Raw genomic sequence first — 18337 nt, forward strand, 5'->3', positions numbered from 1 at the left:
CCATTTCTTCTTTCTATTCTTAATGCATAGAGGGTTGTAAGAAGTTCTGTTCTCAAATTACATCAGGCAATAGATGGCTCTGATTCCCAACTCAGAAAAATCTCATTTTCAAGAAATGTTTGAGCCTTGACTTTGATTACATTCAGAATATTTTGGTTCAAAAGTCTTGCCTTTGTGTAAAATAAGAAAAGCAGTTTTGAAAACTACATCTACAAATGGGAATATATGATAAAGAAGATAAGCTAAAGTCTAAGGAACAAAATAAAACATAAAAACAGAAATGGAAATACAACATTACTGTATATAATGTTAATATTTTTTAAAATACAAAAATATCAACAAAAGCATTACATGAACAAATAAATTTGGGTAAAACAAAATATTTTGAAATAGCACAATCTGCTGAAAACATACTAAAGGAAAATTGGAATATTTCTGAAATCACTGTTCATAATATTAGAACACGTATGTTAAGAGAAAAAGATGACTCTAAACATGTATGTGGGCTAAATAATACAGTTTATTACATTATAAGATATTGTTGACAAAAAATCAATTTAAATTTCTTATTTGAAATGGAATGTTTTAGACAAATTTCTTTTGCCTAAAAGATACTTAAATATTGACAAATTTAGGGTAATCAATATCAAATTATATTTTAAGAAAATTATGATGCCTAAATGTCAAATTATCAAACATTAAATTAAATGTCATTAAATGTCAAAGAACTATCAAACATTAAATTGAACCCCACAAGAAAAAACATAAATGATTTGGGATAATTATTAAAAACAGTGCCTAAAAAGGTCAATAATTTATTGATACCAATGCTTTCAAAATGTAAACAGTAGCATTATAAGCTAAAGATTCATTTCAATGATATTCCATCATTTTCATAAATCAACTTACAGTCACCTAAAATGGACTGTTTAGTTTTCTATTATCTCTTTGACCAGGATGAAGGGAGGAAAAGTTTGACTCATTCTTTGTTTTTCACTGTAATTTTTTTTGTTAAAGTTTTTTATTTGTTCTTTCTATTGTTACACTTTCTAAGACATTAATAGCCGATAGCTGAAATTAATTTTGAACCATTTATTGTTATATTTACCCTTAAACAACTTTTTTTTTCAGTAATTTATGTTTGATAATTCATAGCTGAAGTCAAGGTTCTAGTCATTTTTGTGTACCCTAGTGGTTTTCATAATTGTTGGCACACAGTAGATCTTAATGTTGTGTTTGATTAAAACAAATCAATGAGGTAGCATTCTGCTGATAGGGTTTTATGCCACTACCTTTAATAGAGTACATTAGCATTCTTAAAAGGGAAAGGCTAAAGGTTTCAAATAGTGATATACAAAGTTCTAGTGTTGTTTTATTACATGTAAAATTAAGAATAATTCCTTGATAACATAACTTCAAAAAGGTAGCACAATTTTCAAAAACGTTATCTGTGTATAGATATACATATTCACACATACATATATAGCAGAAAAGATATGGATAATGTTTTTGTTTCTCTTGAAGAAAAAAATAAACTGTCATTAGGTATTTGTAATAACACTTAATTGATAAACTTGGTAATTGTTTTATATTCTGTCTCCTTTCATAAATTTTTCATAATACTAATTTAACAAAATAAAAATCCACTTAATGTTCACTACAAATAATTTTCAGACATTTTCTTGGAGAAAAATTGAGAGAAATTCTGAAATAATCCCCAAAGACTCTTAAAGATTTCAATAGAAAATTTTAGGTGATACTATAGAGTTTCTGTAGCTTTTGCTTATTTATTGCTTATTTTTCACCTTTTTGGGTTTTTTTACCTATTTCACAACTGCGTAAACTGTAAATGATTCTTGTCCATTGAGGTGAAAATTATGCAGGAGACATATTTTATCAGCTTCCTATAGATACTGACGAACGTTGCAAGTTTTGCAAGATTAAGCAAATTCATTGTAGCACTTCTGTCTTGTTTCTTTGTCTGTTTTTCATCACACTTTCTAAGATATTAATGGGCAATAGCTGAAATTAATTTTGAACAATTTGCTGTTATATTTGCCCTTTTAAACAACACTTACTCTGGGTGATTTATTTAAAAGCTCACTTTTTGGGTTCTCCCTCGAATCAGTCACAACTTCTTACCTTAACTGATACTCGTTAATGAATTAAATAAAATCTTTAGCATACATCTAGTTTACATTTATATGAGAGACATAAACTTCCTTTAAAAAAATTATCTTGTGTTGTGGTATCATTTGCTTAAGACCTGCCAGAAATGGAGGCTGTCAAGTTTCTCAAGGTCAATTCCAGGGAAAAACTAATTTTAGTTGGATCTGATGTCTGACATTTCCCCTTCCCATAATCTTGACATTTGATGTAAGGCATATACCTTAATCTGGGGATGATATATGGTCCCAAATATTTCATCAGTGATTTTAACAGTACTTGATTACTTTCATTTATTTAATATTGAGTACAATGCTGTCCAGGAGCACTGTGGAATTAGGTAATTTTAACAGCTTTCAGTTCTATTTCTTCATTTTCTCTTTACCTATGTAGAAAATAATGTTTTATAAGTCAAAGTGTTGGCATCAAGGGGGGCATGATTTTAATTTGTTACCAAATAAAATGCCTCATCAAATTTGTCTAGAAAATAACTCATGATTTATTAGTTTTAGAGGTGTACACTCTGTAATCAGGTACAAATATAGTAAGTACCCATGAGGTATGCAGGGAGCATACTACTTCTCTTCCCATCCTTTATTTACAGCCATTTAGTCATGAGGCCTATTAACTATTAACGAAGCGGGAAAGAAAAAAAATCAGGTGGTACTTTAAAAGAATGAGAGATTATTAACTTGCCCTTCTGCAAGTGTTTGGAATGAGAAGAATGTAAATATCTTCCTTGGGACAGGGTGGAATTGGAATTGTGATTTACAGTGACTAGAAGGTGACTGTTTTCACAATCTCTATTTTCACTGTGGGAGTTGGAATACTTGACTGATTCATGAGTTGGGAACTTTTGAATTTACTAAGGAAATTGACAAAATACAGCATGACTCCTTATGTGACATTGCGGAAAATATTTTGTGTTATTCATGGCACATTTATCATATTTGCCTGTCTGTTAGTACTCTGTTATTCCACTGCTGTTCAAATTCTTAAAACTCCAAGTACTTTAAAGCCAACAGGGACTGATATACTATAATATGTTTAACCTAAGCAGCTATAAAAGCCAATGAAACCAAGTATCTACAGATTCCAGCCATTGCTACCATCAACATGAAGAATGTAATAGGCAAAATGTTTTACATGGCCAATATGCACTACTGAATCTTGTACATAATTTTTACAGTTTTAATTTAAAGTACACTATTTTGATATTTCATCTATGCCCTGGTATGGTAATAAAAATTTAGATGCTACTGAAAAAGAGAAAGCACACTTCCAAGTTAAAGTTTCAGCCTGACATTTAGTATTTCATTCCATATTTTTAATGCTTATTTAATTTTCTGGTTAAAGATGGTTATGGGGATAAAAGTTAAAATAGATATTTTATGTTCTTCTATCATATAAAACTTAAATTAAAAAATTCCATTACTACATGTAGTAATAGTAGATCTGAAGCACGGACCAAGGGACATTTAGGAAAAAAAAATGTTACTATTAAATATCACCTCATTTAACAACACACACAAATATGAACAAAATTTATTCTATGTGGTCAAAGAGCAGTGGCCTCTAGAAAATAACAGCAAAAACGAACCGTGAGGCTTATAAAGATACAATAGATTAAGAAAGTATTGCATTCTGTGAGATCAACTAACATATGAATAGAAAATAAAAATTTTGTAAAACTGGAAGAATAAGAAATTGAAACCAAAGGTGAGCCACTGGAGTTTGGAAATACAATGTGAATAGCCACAAAAGACACCATGATTCCTCATGAAGCAATCTGTGTGGGCTTCAGAACGGAAGCGCATGCTACTGGAGATTAGGAGACCACCAAGGCACTAAGTCAGGAGGTTGAACATATTTTTCACAATACCACTAGAGTTACCCAGAGTGATAGCAGGGGGAAAATCCTGAGGGCTTGTAGCCAGAGTTTTCTTTAGAAAACAGATGCGCCTTCCTAGAAAGCAGGAAATTTTAGAACCTGGAGGGGTGTGGGTCATCCAGGCATGACTCACGAAAGTAGTGAAGTACTGACTTGAAGCAGCAATGCCCTTTGGGGAATGTGAGCCACATCTGGCATGTGGACATGAAACTTCAGGAAATTTAGATGAGTCCTCCAATGTCCTTTCCTTAGAGAAGGCGATACAGTGTCAATTCCTAAGTGACTATTCACATTTATATTCCAGATGTTGGAATGTAATGACCTATCCACTTAAAAACCTTGCTGGGTATCAATTGTTTTTGTCCACTATTTAGAGGGTCTACTAATTCAACTCATGGTTCATCAGGATTAAAATGCTTTAAACAACGTGAGCCATAGAGATACATTTATTATAAACTAGAATTTTCAGAAAAATTCATAATATTCCTATTGCATTTTATTTGCTTCAATGCCATATACTCGTTTCTCCTACAGTATTCTTGAATATGTTTTTAAAAATCCACAGATTTAGGTTTTACTGAATCAATCTCTCTCTCTTTTCCTATTTCTCTCCCTCTCCACTTGCATAGATGCTTGTGTGTGTGTGTGTGTGTGTGTGTGTATTCTTTTGAAGCTAACATAAATATATTGACTTGTGTTAAGGTCTGAATATACATGTCTCCTTAAAATTCATATTGAAATGTGATAGTAACAAGAAGTAGGGCTTTGGGGAGTTGATTAGGTAACCTCTCAAATGTGATTAGTGCCCTTATAAAACAGGACTTAGAAAGCTCCATCATCCCTCCCTCCAAGTGAGGACCTCTAAAGGGTGTCATCTAGGAAGCAAAAAGTAAGCTCTCTCCAGACACCAGATCTATCAGTGTCTTGATCTTGGATTCCCACCCTCCATAACCATGAGCAATAAATTTCTGTTGTGTGTAATTAGCTCATCTAAAGTAGTGTGAGTAGATTAAGAAAATTCAGCAATATAAGATATCATAACTGTGACTTAATATAAAAGCTCATATTTTTAAATGACATGTATTTGCTAGAAAGATATGTCAAATCCTGTGAAACATGTTACATAAATTACATTAGTTAATCCTGACAACAACCTGAAGGTAGTTACTGTTCTTTGCATTTATAGACAGAGACATATAAGGCTTAGATGGCATAAGTTTCCTAGGGCATCCTACTGCCAACTGCAAAAATTGGGATTCAAACCCTAATCAGTCTGACTCCCATAACTCTGTTCTTAGCCAGTGGTTATACTGCGAAGAAAACAACTTCAGAAACACATCCACAGACAAATATCAATTTAGAGCTGCAGCACAAACTCAAGTGACTCCCAGCAAGACCTACCCAACTCGCATCTCACCTCTAGCCTAGCCAGTTTAAACATTCTATGCCTTACCATTTGTAAGAATTTATACAAGTATAAATATGTGAATAATATGACATAGTGCTATGGCTTGAAAAAAAGTTAAAAGGTGATTTAAAAATACTTCAAGCTTCTAACCTCATTTTGTTAATATCCCAAGGAAATATATAATACAAAGTAAACACATTTATATCCTTCATTTGTGCCTTTCCTTGTTTTGTCTCCCTGGTTACTTTATATATATATATATATAGGAAAACTCCCCCAGACCATGATGCATCTTCCTTCTCAGTTTATCCCCCTTCCCCTTCAGGTTTTCTAGTTCTGATTTCCTCTTAACCACTGTACTGATATGGACAACACTGAAGAGCAAATCACCTGTCAGCCACCAGCAGTGTCAGGGAACAGCAACAGGGACAAGACTGAGCTGGCAAAGCCAGAGGCCCTATTTGCAAGCAGAGAGAGGGAGCTCCTGGAAAATACATGCATTAATAATTTTTATCTCTCAAAGGGTAGTTCTATAAAATAAATTGTATTACATTTGTATAGAGCAATTCTTTAAATATAACTCAAGTTGAAGTATTCTAAGCCTACCCAAGGTATTCACCTAAAGGAATAAACTTAATGAATCAATTTATAAATTCTGTTCACTTATTTCTTGTGGTTTTGGCCACTGATTTTAGAATGCCATTAAAAATAAATTTCTCCTATTTGATTTCATGATCCCAGATAGACACATCTCTATATTGGATTTCAATAAGTCCACAAAAATTAAATATTTACTTTCAGTAAATTTGATGTTCATTAGTTTAATTCCAACATTTAATAACAAAAAATGTAAAATAGCCTAGCACAAGGATACAACATATAGTGAGTATCTGGAAGGTGTTTTATTGTCCTTCTTAATTTAATGAAATAATGGCTCAATTATAAAGTGTTTCAGGGGAAAATTTGACTCTTGTTCATTAATTACCAATAGTTCTGGACAGAATACCCTACCCTTTTCAGTTTTAATAGAGACACTGAAAGCTTTTGCAATTTATTTATTTTAGGAAAACTACTTTTACTAAGGATTTTTTTAAAAAAAATGTTTTATGACACTTTAAAATAACTAGAAAATCTTAAAGTGTCACCCCCAGAAATGAATATTTGATAAGGACCCCATCTATAATAAACTACAGAAGATCACTTGGGTATTTATAATACTTTGGCTATTATAAACTTTAGACTTGGTCAAATAAGACCACGATAAGTCTACAAGCTTGAGCTATTTGCTAGTCCCTAAAAGATTTTCTTCCTCTTAATTTTTGAGGATAGATTACAGGTTATGAACTCAGGGGCATTCAGCCACTGAAAAACACAACAAATAATCAGGTGAACTCCATTTTGTCTTTTAATACAGATATTTGTCTTTTAATACAGAAATTTTTCTTTTAATACAGAAATATTGTTGAAGAGTATTTTCATTTAATGGACCATGTATCTAATGTCTTAGGAAAGGCATTTACACATAAGTGAGTACTGCATAAAGTTTTCCCCTCCCCTTTGGGGAAAAGTTTCTTATTAATTAAGGGGAGAAATCTTTCAATAATGCTATCTTTAATCATAATTACTACCTTTGTTAGTTGGAATGAATACTTACATTTCCCTTTACCTGGGCTTTGGTTTTCTATTTATTTATAACTGCTCTGGATGGATACACACACACACACACACACACACACACACACACTCACATTTTCTTTTTTACACTATATGTTTGTGCTTTAGTATAAAATATTTTTTAAACAATATAACCATTACATAATTGATGAAACAATTAAGCTTGGTCTATGCACAATAATTATTGTGATTAAAATAATTTAGTTAACACATAGGTGTGGGAATTAACTTTTCCTTCACCTTTCCTATGAACTTCATTAAATTATGCTTCATTTATGTTTGGATTATAATCCCAAGTGAACAATTTACATAGATTACCAACATTATATGTTGGGATAAAAGAACATATTTAATTCTCAAAGTCCTTTCCTCTACTTGAGAATGTAGAAGTATAGGAATAAATCATAGGGAATGTTAATCTCCATCTGATCACAACTATGGAGACCTTAGAGTATACTATATTGGCATATTTTTTGTTAGAAATGTCCCCACTTGGATTTTTGGAATTTAATTATCAATATTCAGCTGTTACTCTAACACTTTGCTATGTGATGAAAAACACAATCCAAAGGATAAAATAGACAGTTAGATTAAAAGAGATATAGATATGATAGTTCTATGAAAAGAAAGAAAAGAACAATCTAGAAGTATATTAAAATAACACTACTCCATAGTCTAGGGTGGAGAAGAAATTTTTTGCAAAGACAACATGTACACGAGCACTGTGGTATCAGGGAACATGGGCTGGGGGCACTGCAGGAAGTTTGATGTGGTCAGAATAATGTGTATAAAGGGGGTATCAGGTGGTGATGAGCTGGAGATGTAGCCAGGACTTATTTATATTTTACGCTACAGAGATGAGAGGTTATATCCAAGACAGGAAAAAATGAATGATTTCTAGCAAGGTAAACTAAACAGAAATATATTTTAAGAGCATAATGACATGAAAGAAAGAACTTCAAGGAGATCAATCATAAGAATTAAAGTCCAATAACCACTGTGGTGAGGAGCATGAAAATCAGAGATTCTAATAGATGCAAGAAGAAAAAATCTCAGCATTTGAGTGAAATGATACAGAAATCATAGTAAGAGATAGCTTGTGGGATGATTCACTGAGATAAGGAATTCAAAAGGGAGAAGCTTTGGAGAGTGGGCCTTTTCATTTTGTGGCTTTTTGAGTTTTATCATTGAGTAGTATATTCAGGTAAAAATTTTAGCAAACAATTATATACCTAGGTCTGGAGTTGAGCCAATGGCTAAAGGTACATGCTTGGTTGCCATCGTGGGAATAAAATCATTCAAGGGGAGTGTGTACTGGGGAGATATTACAATCCTAGAGCAGAACCTGTGGAGTACTAGGTACAGGTAGAGAAAAATAAGAAACAGAATATGTAAATAAATATCTGTGTGAGAGTTGGGAAGAAGCCTCTTCAGAGAAGTTTGTATTATAAAAACCAAGTTAGAAAGGATTTTTAAAAGAGATTTGGTTAATTGTGGCAATTTCTGGAGGCAAATCAGGTAGAATAAAGATAGAAATTTCTAATGTATTAAAAAACACAGTGATCATTAGTGTCCTAGTGAACACAGTTATAGGGAGATTGTAGAAGTTACAGATCACAGTAGGTAAATATAATTCAATGATACAATAAATAAAAATCCCCTCTCTGAGACAATTTACTATAAAAAGGAGGTGAGATGACAGTGATAGATACAGTGTTAATGGAAGCACTGCAGAATTACCAAATTGCTTATAATTATATAAAACTTTATAATTATATAAAACAAGCTTATGAAAATATGGATGTAGAGGAGAGTGGGTACAGATTACTTATACATGACAGAAGCATTTTGATGAGGTAGAAAGGTAGATAAGCAAGGGATATTGAATTTTTTTTGGTTTGAGGTTGGTTCATATGAATATAAGAATAATTACTACCACAAAAGGGTTAATGGTAAGAACTTACTAGTTAAATGTTTACATGGGGATCTAAGCTTGAAAAGGAATTAAGTAGAAAACAGCAAAAATCTAGTTTCCTAGGAGGATTATATGAGTCAAGACACCAAAAGTATAGATGTGGATAAAACTTAGAAGCAGGTATTGTTGAAATAAGGAAATAAGTATTCTTGTATGAAAAAGACTGCAATGAACCATCTCTGTGAACATTTACATCAAACAATGTTAGCACATCTATTAGGACAAATGCTGTGAGCCACAGGTCACAATACTCCACCACGGGGCTCTACTCAAGCCTACCCCAATGTTGATATTTGCCCTCCTGCTCTTTTCCTCTAATGGTTCTGTAACCTATTATCAGATATTAGATTAACAATGTATCTAATCATACTTATTCACAAAAAGATGTGGTTACTTTTAAATTATTTTCTTGACTTTCTAAATATTATTTGCATTTTATTAATTTAAATGAAATCTATAGTTGGTAAAAATTTTGAGAGTATGGCAAAAACAAGCACATATCAGGTAGAACAAGAGTATTGTTATGATTGAGATTTAAACCCTTTTGAGAAATGGAAACATTAACTTAGTTTAAAACTAATTTATCCTTTTGGCAATGTATAAAAGCCTAGAGCAGAGGTCAGGAAGCTATGGCTTATAGATCAAATCTGAACTATTAATTATTACTTATTTACGTAAGTACAGTAGTCCCTCTTATCCATGGTTTTGCTTTCCACATTTTGTTTACCACTGGTTAACCATGGTCCAAAACATTAAATGGAAAACTCCAGAAATAAGCAGTTCATAAGTTCCAAATTGCATGCTATTCTGACTAGTGTGAGGAAATCTTGCACCATCCTGCTCTGTCCTGCCCAACACTAATTATTTCTTTGTCCAGTATATCACATCCAATGTAAGTTATCCCATTGTTCAGTGTATCCACACTGTATATGCAACCTGCCTGTTAGTTACTTGTAGCCAATTTGGTTATCAGCTGCATGAACAGCAAATGCTTGTTTTTAACCCTTATATTATTTCAGAATGGCCCCAGAACACAAGAGCAGTGATGCCAGCAGTTTAGATTAAAATTTTTTAAAAAGCCATAAAATGCTTCCTTTAAGTAAAAAATGGTAAAAATCTTGTTATAATAAGGAAAGCAGGAAAAATTATGTGCTGATATTACTAAAATCTATTCTAAGAAGAATAGGAAAAAATATAGGTTCAGGATAATCCAAAATCTAAAATGCTGCAAAATCTGAAATATTTTCAGTGCTAATTTGATGCCACAGGTAAAAATTCCGCCACTGATCTCATGTGATGATTTGCAGTAAAAACATAGTTGATTATAAAAATATAAAAATATTGTATAAAATTATCTTCAGGCTATGTGTATAAGTTTTATACGAAACACAAGTGAATTTCATGTTTAACTTGGGTCCTATCCTCAAGATGTCTCATTTTGTATATTCAAATGTCCCAAACCATAAACACTTCTGATCCCAAGTGTATTCAACCTGTTTATATAGGATTCACTACTATAAAAGGTTTCAGACATTGACTGTGGTCTTGGAGCTTATCCCCCAAGGATAGGGGAACTATTGGAACACAGCCATGCTTATGTGCTTTTATTTTTGTTCATGACTGTTTTTACACTATCGCAGCAGAGTTATATAGTTGCTGTAGTGACTGGATGACCCAGAAAACCTAAAATATTTACTGTAGGGTTCTTTACATAAAATATTTGCTGATCAGTGGGAAACTAGACTTTCCTAGTCTCTTTTTGAGAGGTGCAAGTTGATGGTAAATGAATCTCACCTTGATTCAAATCTTTGTAGTATAAAGATGTTAACAGGTATTATTCAAAAAAGAATTCCCTTTTCAATAAAAAAAAATAATAATCACAGTGACATGCTGAACGTCAAGATTTGAGAAGTGAGAGCATGGATGGTGAGGGGGTATGGGACCCAAGAAGTAGGATCCTAAAGTGGAAGGCGTAGACATTCAATCATGGCAGTTAGGAAAGGATGAGGGCAGGGAACTGGAAGACATCTCCATGGGGCACTGAGGAATCAAGGATTATGAATAGGTTTTTTGATACTTTCAGAGATGGTGAACCTGAAGGCCAAACCTTCAATGGATATCATCATAAAGACCAATAAAGAAGGGATAGATGATGGTACACAGCTGAATGGTGCTGTCTTGAACATGAGACAGCATAAGTATGGGTTACAAAATGTCAGCATGGAAAAAGGTGAATGATAAACCGACCTAACCTCACGGTAGACTAGCAATGGGCAGGCTGAAAGGAGAGAGAAAGCTTTTTGTTTGTGAAAGGAAGGTCTAGGAAACAATGTATAATGGAATGAAAATAAACAAAGTTAAATGTTGGAGCAAGAGTAGAAAAAGAATGATTAATGTTAAAGAAGGACAATATACTTTGAGGAAAAAAAAGAGAAGGGAAGATGTATTTTTGATCATAAAAATAATAATTGTATCTAACACTTAACTGTATTTATCATATGCTGGACTTTGTTCCAAATATGGTAAATATATTAACTCTTTTGATTTTGACAGTAACCCCATGAAATAAGCCTTATCATTTAATGGAAAATTTAAGAAACTTAACCAAGTTCACATAGATAATATTACAGAATAAGCACCAAAGCAGAAGATATGGCTCCTTGTCTGAAATATAAGGAAGTCTAAATTGCTTTTCTGGTGACAGAAATAAGAATCATCATGGCATCAAATTGGTAAAATGTTCACAGCAGCACTAAGAATAAAGGTACTTTATTGCTTTCTGAGACTCAGTAGAATGGCTTTAAATGTCTTTGACTTGAATCTCTGCCACAGAGAAACTGGATGAATTGCTAAAAACTATGGAATTAATCAGATTAAGACTCTGATGTGTATATATAGATACACATATGAGAAAATATTAAATAACAATTAAATGTGTATATTATACACATACACATACACACATATGTAATATATACAAAAGTGTCTTTAATTCAAAACATCTATCTTCTATTTCAATCTATATTCTCTCTTAACCCACCCACCTATCTACATCTACATATGCATGTGATATTAAGCTCTACTTTGCATTCTTCTAACATGAGGTATTTATTTAAATGAGGTATTTCTCCTCAATTTTAAAACTTCATCCTCTTGTGCTCTCACCTACACTTTTGCTGGCTTTTTACTCTCAGCTAGAACGTCCCTTCTGTGCAACATACAACTTGTCAACTAATGTTGCAGCTGCTGCCAGAGCAGCATAGATAAGGAGGAAAGTAGCAATTTTGGAATTTGGCCTCTTTGTCTGATGACTGAAAGTTTTCATCTCCAACACAGAATATCTTATTCTGTAGATGTGCATTCTGGGATAATGCTACCATGAAGCTGTACAAATCTCCAGTTGGCGATACCCCTGGAGTCACCATTCTAAAGATCCCCCATTGCAGGAGATTCATAGGCATAGGGCTGCCAACTTTATTAAAATTAGACTGACAAAAAGTCCCTTAATTTGCTGCTCTCTACATTTGTATTATATTAACAATGGAAACTCAGTTTATTTGGTAGAACAAGTTACTTAAAAATAATGAGTTACCAATTTTTTTTCAAAGATCTTCAACAAGTGGCTTGTGTATTCACATATATAACAACTCAGATGTAAAACAAATTTAACAAAAGTCAACAGAAGATCATATAGGGAAACTTATAGAAATAAGGATCTATGAAAATTATAATTTCCCTTTCTATGACACAGGTTTATTTGATCTCACACAGATGTTGCATATTAAATGTTCCTTTTAAAATTAAGTGTTCTCACTTTAGAAAGTTATAATCTTGAAAAAAAACTATTGGCTGTTTTCCTTAAAGTATAATAAAAAAACTCATGATAATTAGCAGACTCAGATAACATACACTATAAAGCTCAATTGATGTTATTGATTAACTTAAAGAAGTTTATTGAAATGTCACAGATGTGCAAATTAAGAATAATATGTCATACATATTTTGTACTGAATTTAAAATGCACTAAATCACTTAATTAAATAAAATTAAAGGTTGCAGGCTTTTAATCACATCAACAGAAGTAGTAATAAGCCAGTGAATGAAAAGCTGCTCAAGGAGAAATCCTGGGTCACAATTAAAATGTTTCAATATATCATAATCTCATGTGTATTTAAAGTTTAATAATGAAAATACAAAAAACAATCCATTGAGACATTTTAATTTAGAATTTGACTTGAAGTGACTTGAAAGACACTTTCAGTGTAATTAATTATTTTTTTAAAAATTTATTTATTTTTTTAAATTTTTATTATCAGTTGTTCAAAACATTATATAGCTCTTGACATATCATATTTCATACATTTGATTCAAGTGGGTTATGAACTCCCATTTTTACCCCATATGCAGATTGCAGAATCACATCGGTTACACATCCATGTTTTTACATACTGCCATACTAGTGTCTGTTGTATTCTGTTGCCTTTCCTATCCTCTAATATCCCCCCTCCCCTCCCATCCCCTCCCATCTACTGTAATTCATTTCTCTCCCTTGTTTTTTTCCCTTTCCCCTCACTTCCTCTTATATGTAAATTTGTATAACAATGAAGGTCTCCTTCCATTTCCATGCAATTTCCCTTCTCTTTCCCTTTCCCTCCCACCTCTCATCCCTGTTTAATGTTAATCTTCTTCTCATGTTCTTCCTCCCTGCTCTGTTCTTAGTTGCTCTCATTATATCAAAGAAGACATTTGGCATTTGTTTTTTAGGGATTGGCTAGCTTCACTTAGCATAATCTGCTCTAATGCCATCCATTTCCCTGCAAATGACATGATTTTGTCATTTTTCAGTGAGGAATAATACTCCATTGTGTATAAATGCCACATTTTTTTTTATCCATTCATCTATTGAAGGGCATCTAGGTTGGTTCCACAGTCTAGCTATTGTGAATTGTGCTGCTATGAACATCGATGTAGCAGTATCCCTATAGTAAGCTCTTTTAAGGTCTTCAGGGAATTGTCTGAGAAGGGGAATAGCTGGGTCAAATGGTGGTTCCATTCCCAGCTTTCCAAGAAATCTCCATACTGCTTTCCAAATTGGCTGCACCAATTTGCAGTCCAACCAGCAATGTACAAGTGTACCCTTTTCCCCACATCCTCGCCAGCACTTGTTGTTGTTTGACTTCATAATGGCTGCCAATCTTACTGGAGTGAGATGGTATCTTAGGGTGGTTTTGATTTGCATTTCTCTGACTGCTAGAGATGGTGAGCATTTTTTCATGTACTTGCTGATTGATTGTATGTCCTCCTCTGAGAAGTGTCTGTTCAGGTCCTTGGCCCATTTGTTGATTGGGTTATTTGTTTTCTTATTGTTTAATTTTTTGAGTTCTTTGTATACTCTGGATATTAGGGCTCTATCTGAAATGTGAGGAGTAAAACTTTGTTCCCGGGATGTAGGCTCCCTACTTACCTCTCTTATTGTTTCTCTTGCTGAGAAAAAACTTTTCAGTTTGAGTAAGTCACATTTGTTGATTCTTGTTTTTAACTCTTGTGCTATACCCATATATTAAGGAATTTGAACCCGACCCCACAATATGTAGATTGGAGCAAACTTTTTCTTCTATCAACGCAGAGTCTCTATTTTGATATCAAGCTCGTTGATGTTGATCCATTTTGAGTTAACTATTGTGCATGGCGAGAGAAAGGGATTCAGATTCATTTTGTTGCATATGGATTTCCAGTTTTCCCAGCACCATTTGTTGAAGATGCTATCCTTCCTCCATTGCATGCTTTTAGCCCCTTTGTCAAATATAAGATAGTTGTAATTTTGTGGATTGGTTTCTGTGTCCTCTATTCTGTACCATTGGTCCACCCGCCTGTTTTGGTACCAGTACCATGCTGTTTTTGTTACTATTGCTCTGTAGTATAGTTTGAAGTCTGGTATCGCTATACCGCCTGATTCACACTTCCTGCTTAGCATTGTTTTTGCTATTCTGGGTCTTTTATTTTTCCATATGAATTTCATGATTGCTTTCTCTATTTCTACAAGAAATGCCGTTGGGATTTTGATTGGCATTGCATTAAACCTATAGAGAACTTTTGGTAATATCGCCATTTTGATGATGTTAGTTCTGCCTATCCATGAACAGGGTATATTTTTCCATCTTCTAAGATCTTCTTCTATTTCTCTCTTTAGGGTTCTGTAGTTTTCATTGTATAAGTCTTTCACCTCTTTTGTTAGGTTGATTCCCAAGTATTTTATTTTTTTTGAAGATATTGTGAATGGAGTGGTTGTCCTCATNTTTGAAATATGTTGTTCCAGGATCTTTCTAGCTTTTAGAGTCTGTGTTGAAAGATCAGCTGTTATCCTGATTGATTTACCCCTAAATGTAATCTGCTTTCTTTCTCTTGTAGCTTTTAAAATTCTCTCCTTATTCTGTATGTTGGGCATCTTCATTATAATGTGTCTTGGTGTGGATCTCTTATAATTTTGCACATTTGGCATCCTGTAGGCTTCTAGGATTTGGAATTCTGTTTCATTCTTCAAGTCTGGGAAGTTTTCTCGTATTATTTCATTGAATAGATTGCTCATTCCTTTGGTTTGGACCTCTATACCTTCCTGTATCCCAATAACTCTTAAGTTTGGTCTCTTTATATATTCCCATATTTTTTGGATGTTCTGCTCATGGTTTCTTAACTGTCTCACTGAGCTGTCTATGTTCTTTTCAAGTTGAAATACTTTGTCTTCATTGTCTGATGTTCTATCTTCTAAGTGTTCTACTCTGCTGGTAATACTCTCATTTGAGTTTTTAATTTGTTTTATTACTTTCTGCATTTCTAGGATTTCTGTTTTGTTTTTTTAATAACCTCTATATCCCTGTATAGTTGATCTTTTGCTTCTTCGATTTGTTTATGTAACTCATTGTCAAAGTGATCTTTCATTGTCTGATTTTGCTGTCTAATGTCTTCCTTGAGACTCCAGATCATCTGAAGCATGTATATCCTGAATTCTTTATCTGACATTCCTCTGCTGCAGATATTACCTCTTCTAAAGTTGAATTGACCTGCATTGCTTGTGGTTCTTTCTTTCCTTGTCTTTTCATACTGCTCACATTTCTTTCTGCTTTGTGAAACTGTTGTGTTATTGATTTTCCCCCTATATATTTATATTGCTCTTATATAGTACCAAAGTCTCCTTTTTGTGGAGAAAGATAATGTTAACAGTTCCCAATATCAATAGTACATCATCTAAGCACATGTTTTCCTTATTACTACATTTATAGCTAGACTCTATGTCTACAAATGTTGGTTTCGATTATCATTTACAAATATAGTCATTAGTTTCATGAAAGGCATACTGTTTCTGGTAGCATGAAGAAAACTGAATTTCAGGTGTAGGATGTTATGTTTAGGGGGAAAGGAGTGAGGGTATGGGGTTAATCTAACTTAGTAACTTTGGAGAGCTCTAACCAATAAACGGGTAATTTAAGTAAGAATGTATAGATTCAAACTCCTATCTGTATTTATAAGATTACCCTACTTATGAATAGTAAAATTTAGGGGGTTGCAAGTGGGATAGAGGGAGCAAGAAGGATAAAAACAAATAACAAGGAAAGAAAGAGAAAAAAGAGAGGGGGAAAAAGAAAATAAGAGAAAAAAGAAAAGAAAAGGGGGAGGGAGGTGAGGCATATGCACTTCCTCTGTATTATATTATTCTGGTGATTCAGTTGTTAAAGACCTTTTTCATGCACAATTCTTGGTTTCACATATGTTGAGGTTGCGAGGAACAGAGGGGGAAGGGTCGAGGAGACTGGATGAATGGATGAAGAGAGAGAGAGAAGAGAAAAAAAAATGTCTCTCAGAACTCTGTTTTCTTTTCTTCCAGTTAGGTGGCGTTATCTATTCCTAGCTTGAGTCTCTGGGTTCAGGGTAGTGGTGGTAATCAGTGTGAGAGGACTTGAGCTTCCACCTGTGGCCTCTCTACTCTTATTCTCTGAGATGTAAATCAGGTTCCTTATCCGCTGCAGAACGAAGCTGGTAGCCACTCCCACTGGTTGGTGGGTTTTAAGGGTTGGTGGGATTTTCCAAGATGAGTTCCATCAGTTTTTCTCATAAGGTGTTTGATGAGGTGAGGGGTGTTGTGGAGACCTTATGTTTGTCCAGAGCTCCGTCAGGTGACCGCATGGGCAGGCAGCTGGGCCCCTCCTCCAGTTGGGGTGGTCTGTCTACCGTGCAGGTGGGCCGCTGGGCTATAATTAATTATTGATTATATAAAATTTTTAGAATTTGGCCAAATTAATTTTCTACTCTGATAACTTAGTGAATATTTCCAAATGGTCTTGAGACTAAGAACTAAAAACTAAAGATGGTTCCATTATAAAGCATCATGGGCCTTCAAATGTCTTTGTATAGCTAATTTTAGGGTACCTTTCCAGTTATACTTTTGAGAAATTTTGTCATTGCAAATAGTATAGTCTTTAATACTACTGACAGTATCTCTAGGATGAAATTTGCTTGAGATGAGAGTTTTCTTACAAGGGCAATTTGACTTTGCTTATTATTTATTTATTCATTTGTAGCCACAAAGGGCTTATCACATGGTAGAATAGTCTAAGTTAACATTAGTATCTGGTGATATCATTGAAGGTATGAGCAGGATATATCAGGTATATCTTCTTGTCATTTTGCAAAAAGTTTCCCAAGAATACTGTGGATGTTATCAGTTGAAAATAAAAGAGGCAAATGCAAAGAAGTTTTATAGACCAGCAGAATCATGAACTATATTAAAAACACACAAACAAACAAGAAAGCAAACCCAAAACAATAAAACACAGGCAAAATTAAAAAAAAAATAGAAGGAAAATTAATTCCACAGTATGCAGACACTGTTTGTCAATGATCTAATGTGAACAATACACTACTAGGAAAAAGTTGCCCCTTCCTGAGCATACTACACTCGGGGGAAAATAAAAAAACAGAAGTTTGGTGGTGACTTGGGAGGGGTCACTTACCTTTGGGGCTCAGTTCCTGTCACCCTCTTCTGGTTCCCATAAACAAATTAGGTATCATCAATGGGTTTCTATGTTTACAAATATTACTGCCTTCTATCCTTAAAGAGTCTTAGGGAGGGCCATTTTCTCATGGTATTCAATAATCCACTGAAGTCAAGAACTGGGATTAAGATAAAACAATGAATTACATAATTCTGTGTCACACTGTGGCACAAACC

The 18337-nt window shown here is 33.6% G+C and overlaps 1 protein-coding gene across 2 annotated transcripts in view; it reads right to left on the reverse strand.

The window, feature by feature from the left end:
- The window catches only part of Gpc5 (glypican 5), a 1301425-nt gene that overhangs the window by 744768 nt on the left and 538320 nt on the right, over window positions 1–18337 (reverse strand). The window contains exon 7 of one of the 2 annotated variants that reach the window (XM_048800753.1): window positions 16690–17357. The exons of the other annotated variant lie outside the window; for it this stretch is intronic. Coding sequence (XP_048656710.1) covers window positions 17334–17357 — 24 coding nt within the window. The 3' untranslated portion in view covers window positions 16690–17333. Of the gene's footprint in view, window positions 1–16689; window positions 17358–18337 lie in introns of those variants that run through there. 2 annotated transcript variants of the gene reach the window in all.

Source organism: Marmota marmota, unplaced genomic scaffold (genome assembly GCF_001458135.2).
Source record: "Marmota marmota marmota unplaced genomic scaffold, marMar, whole genome shotgun sequence".
NCBI lineage: Eukaryota > Metazoa > Chordata > Mammalia > Rodentia > Sciuridae > Marmota > Marmota marmota.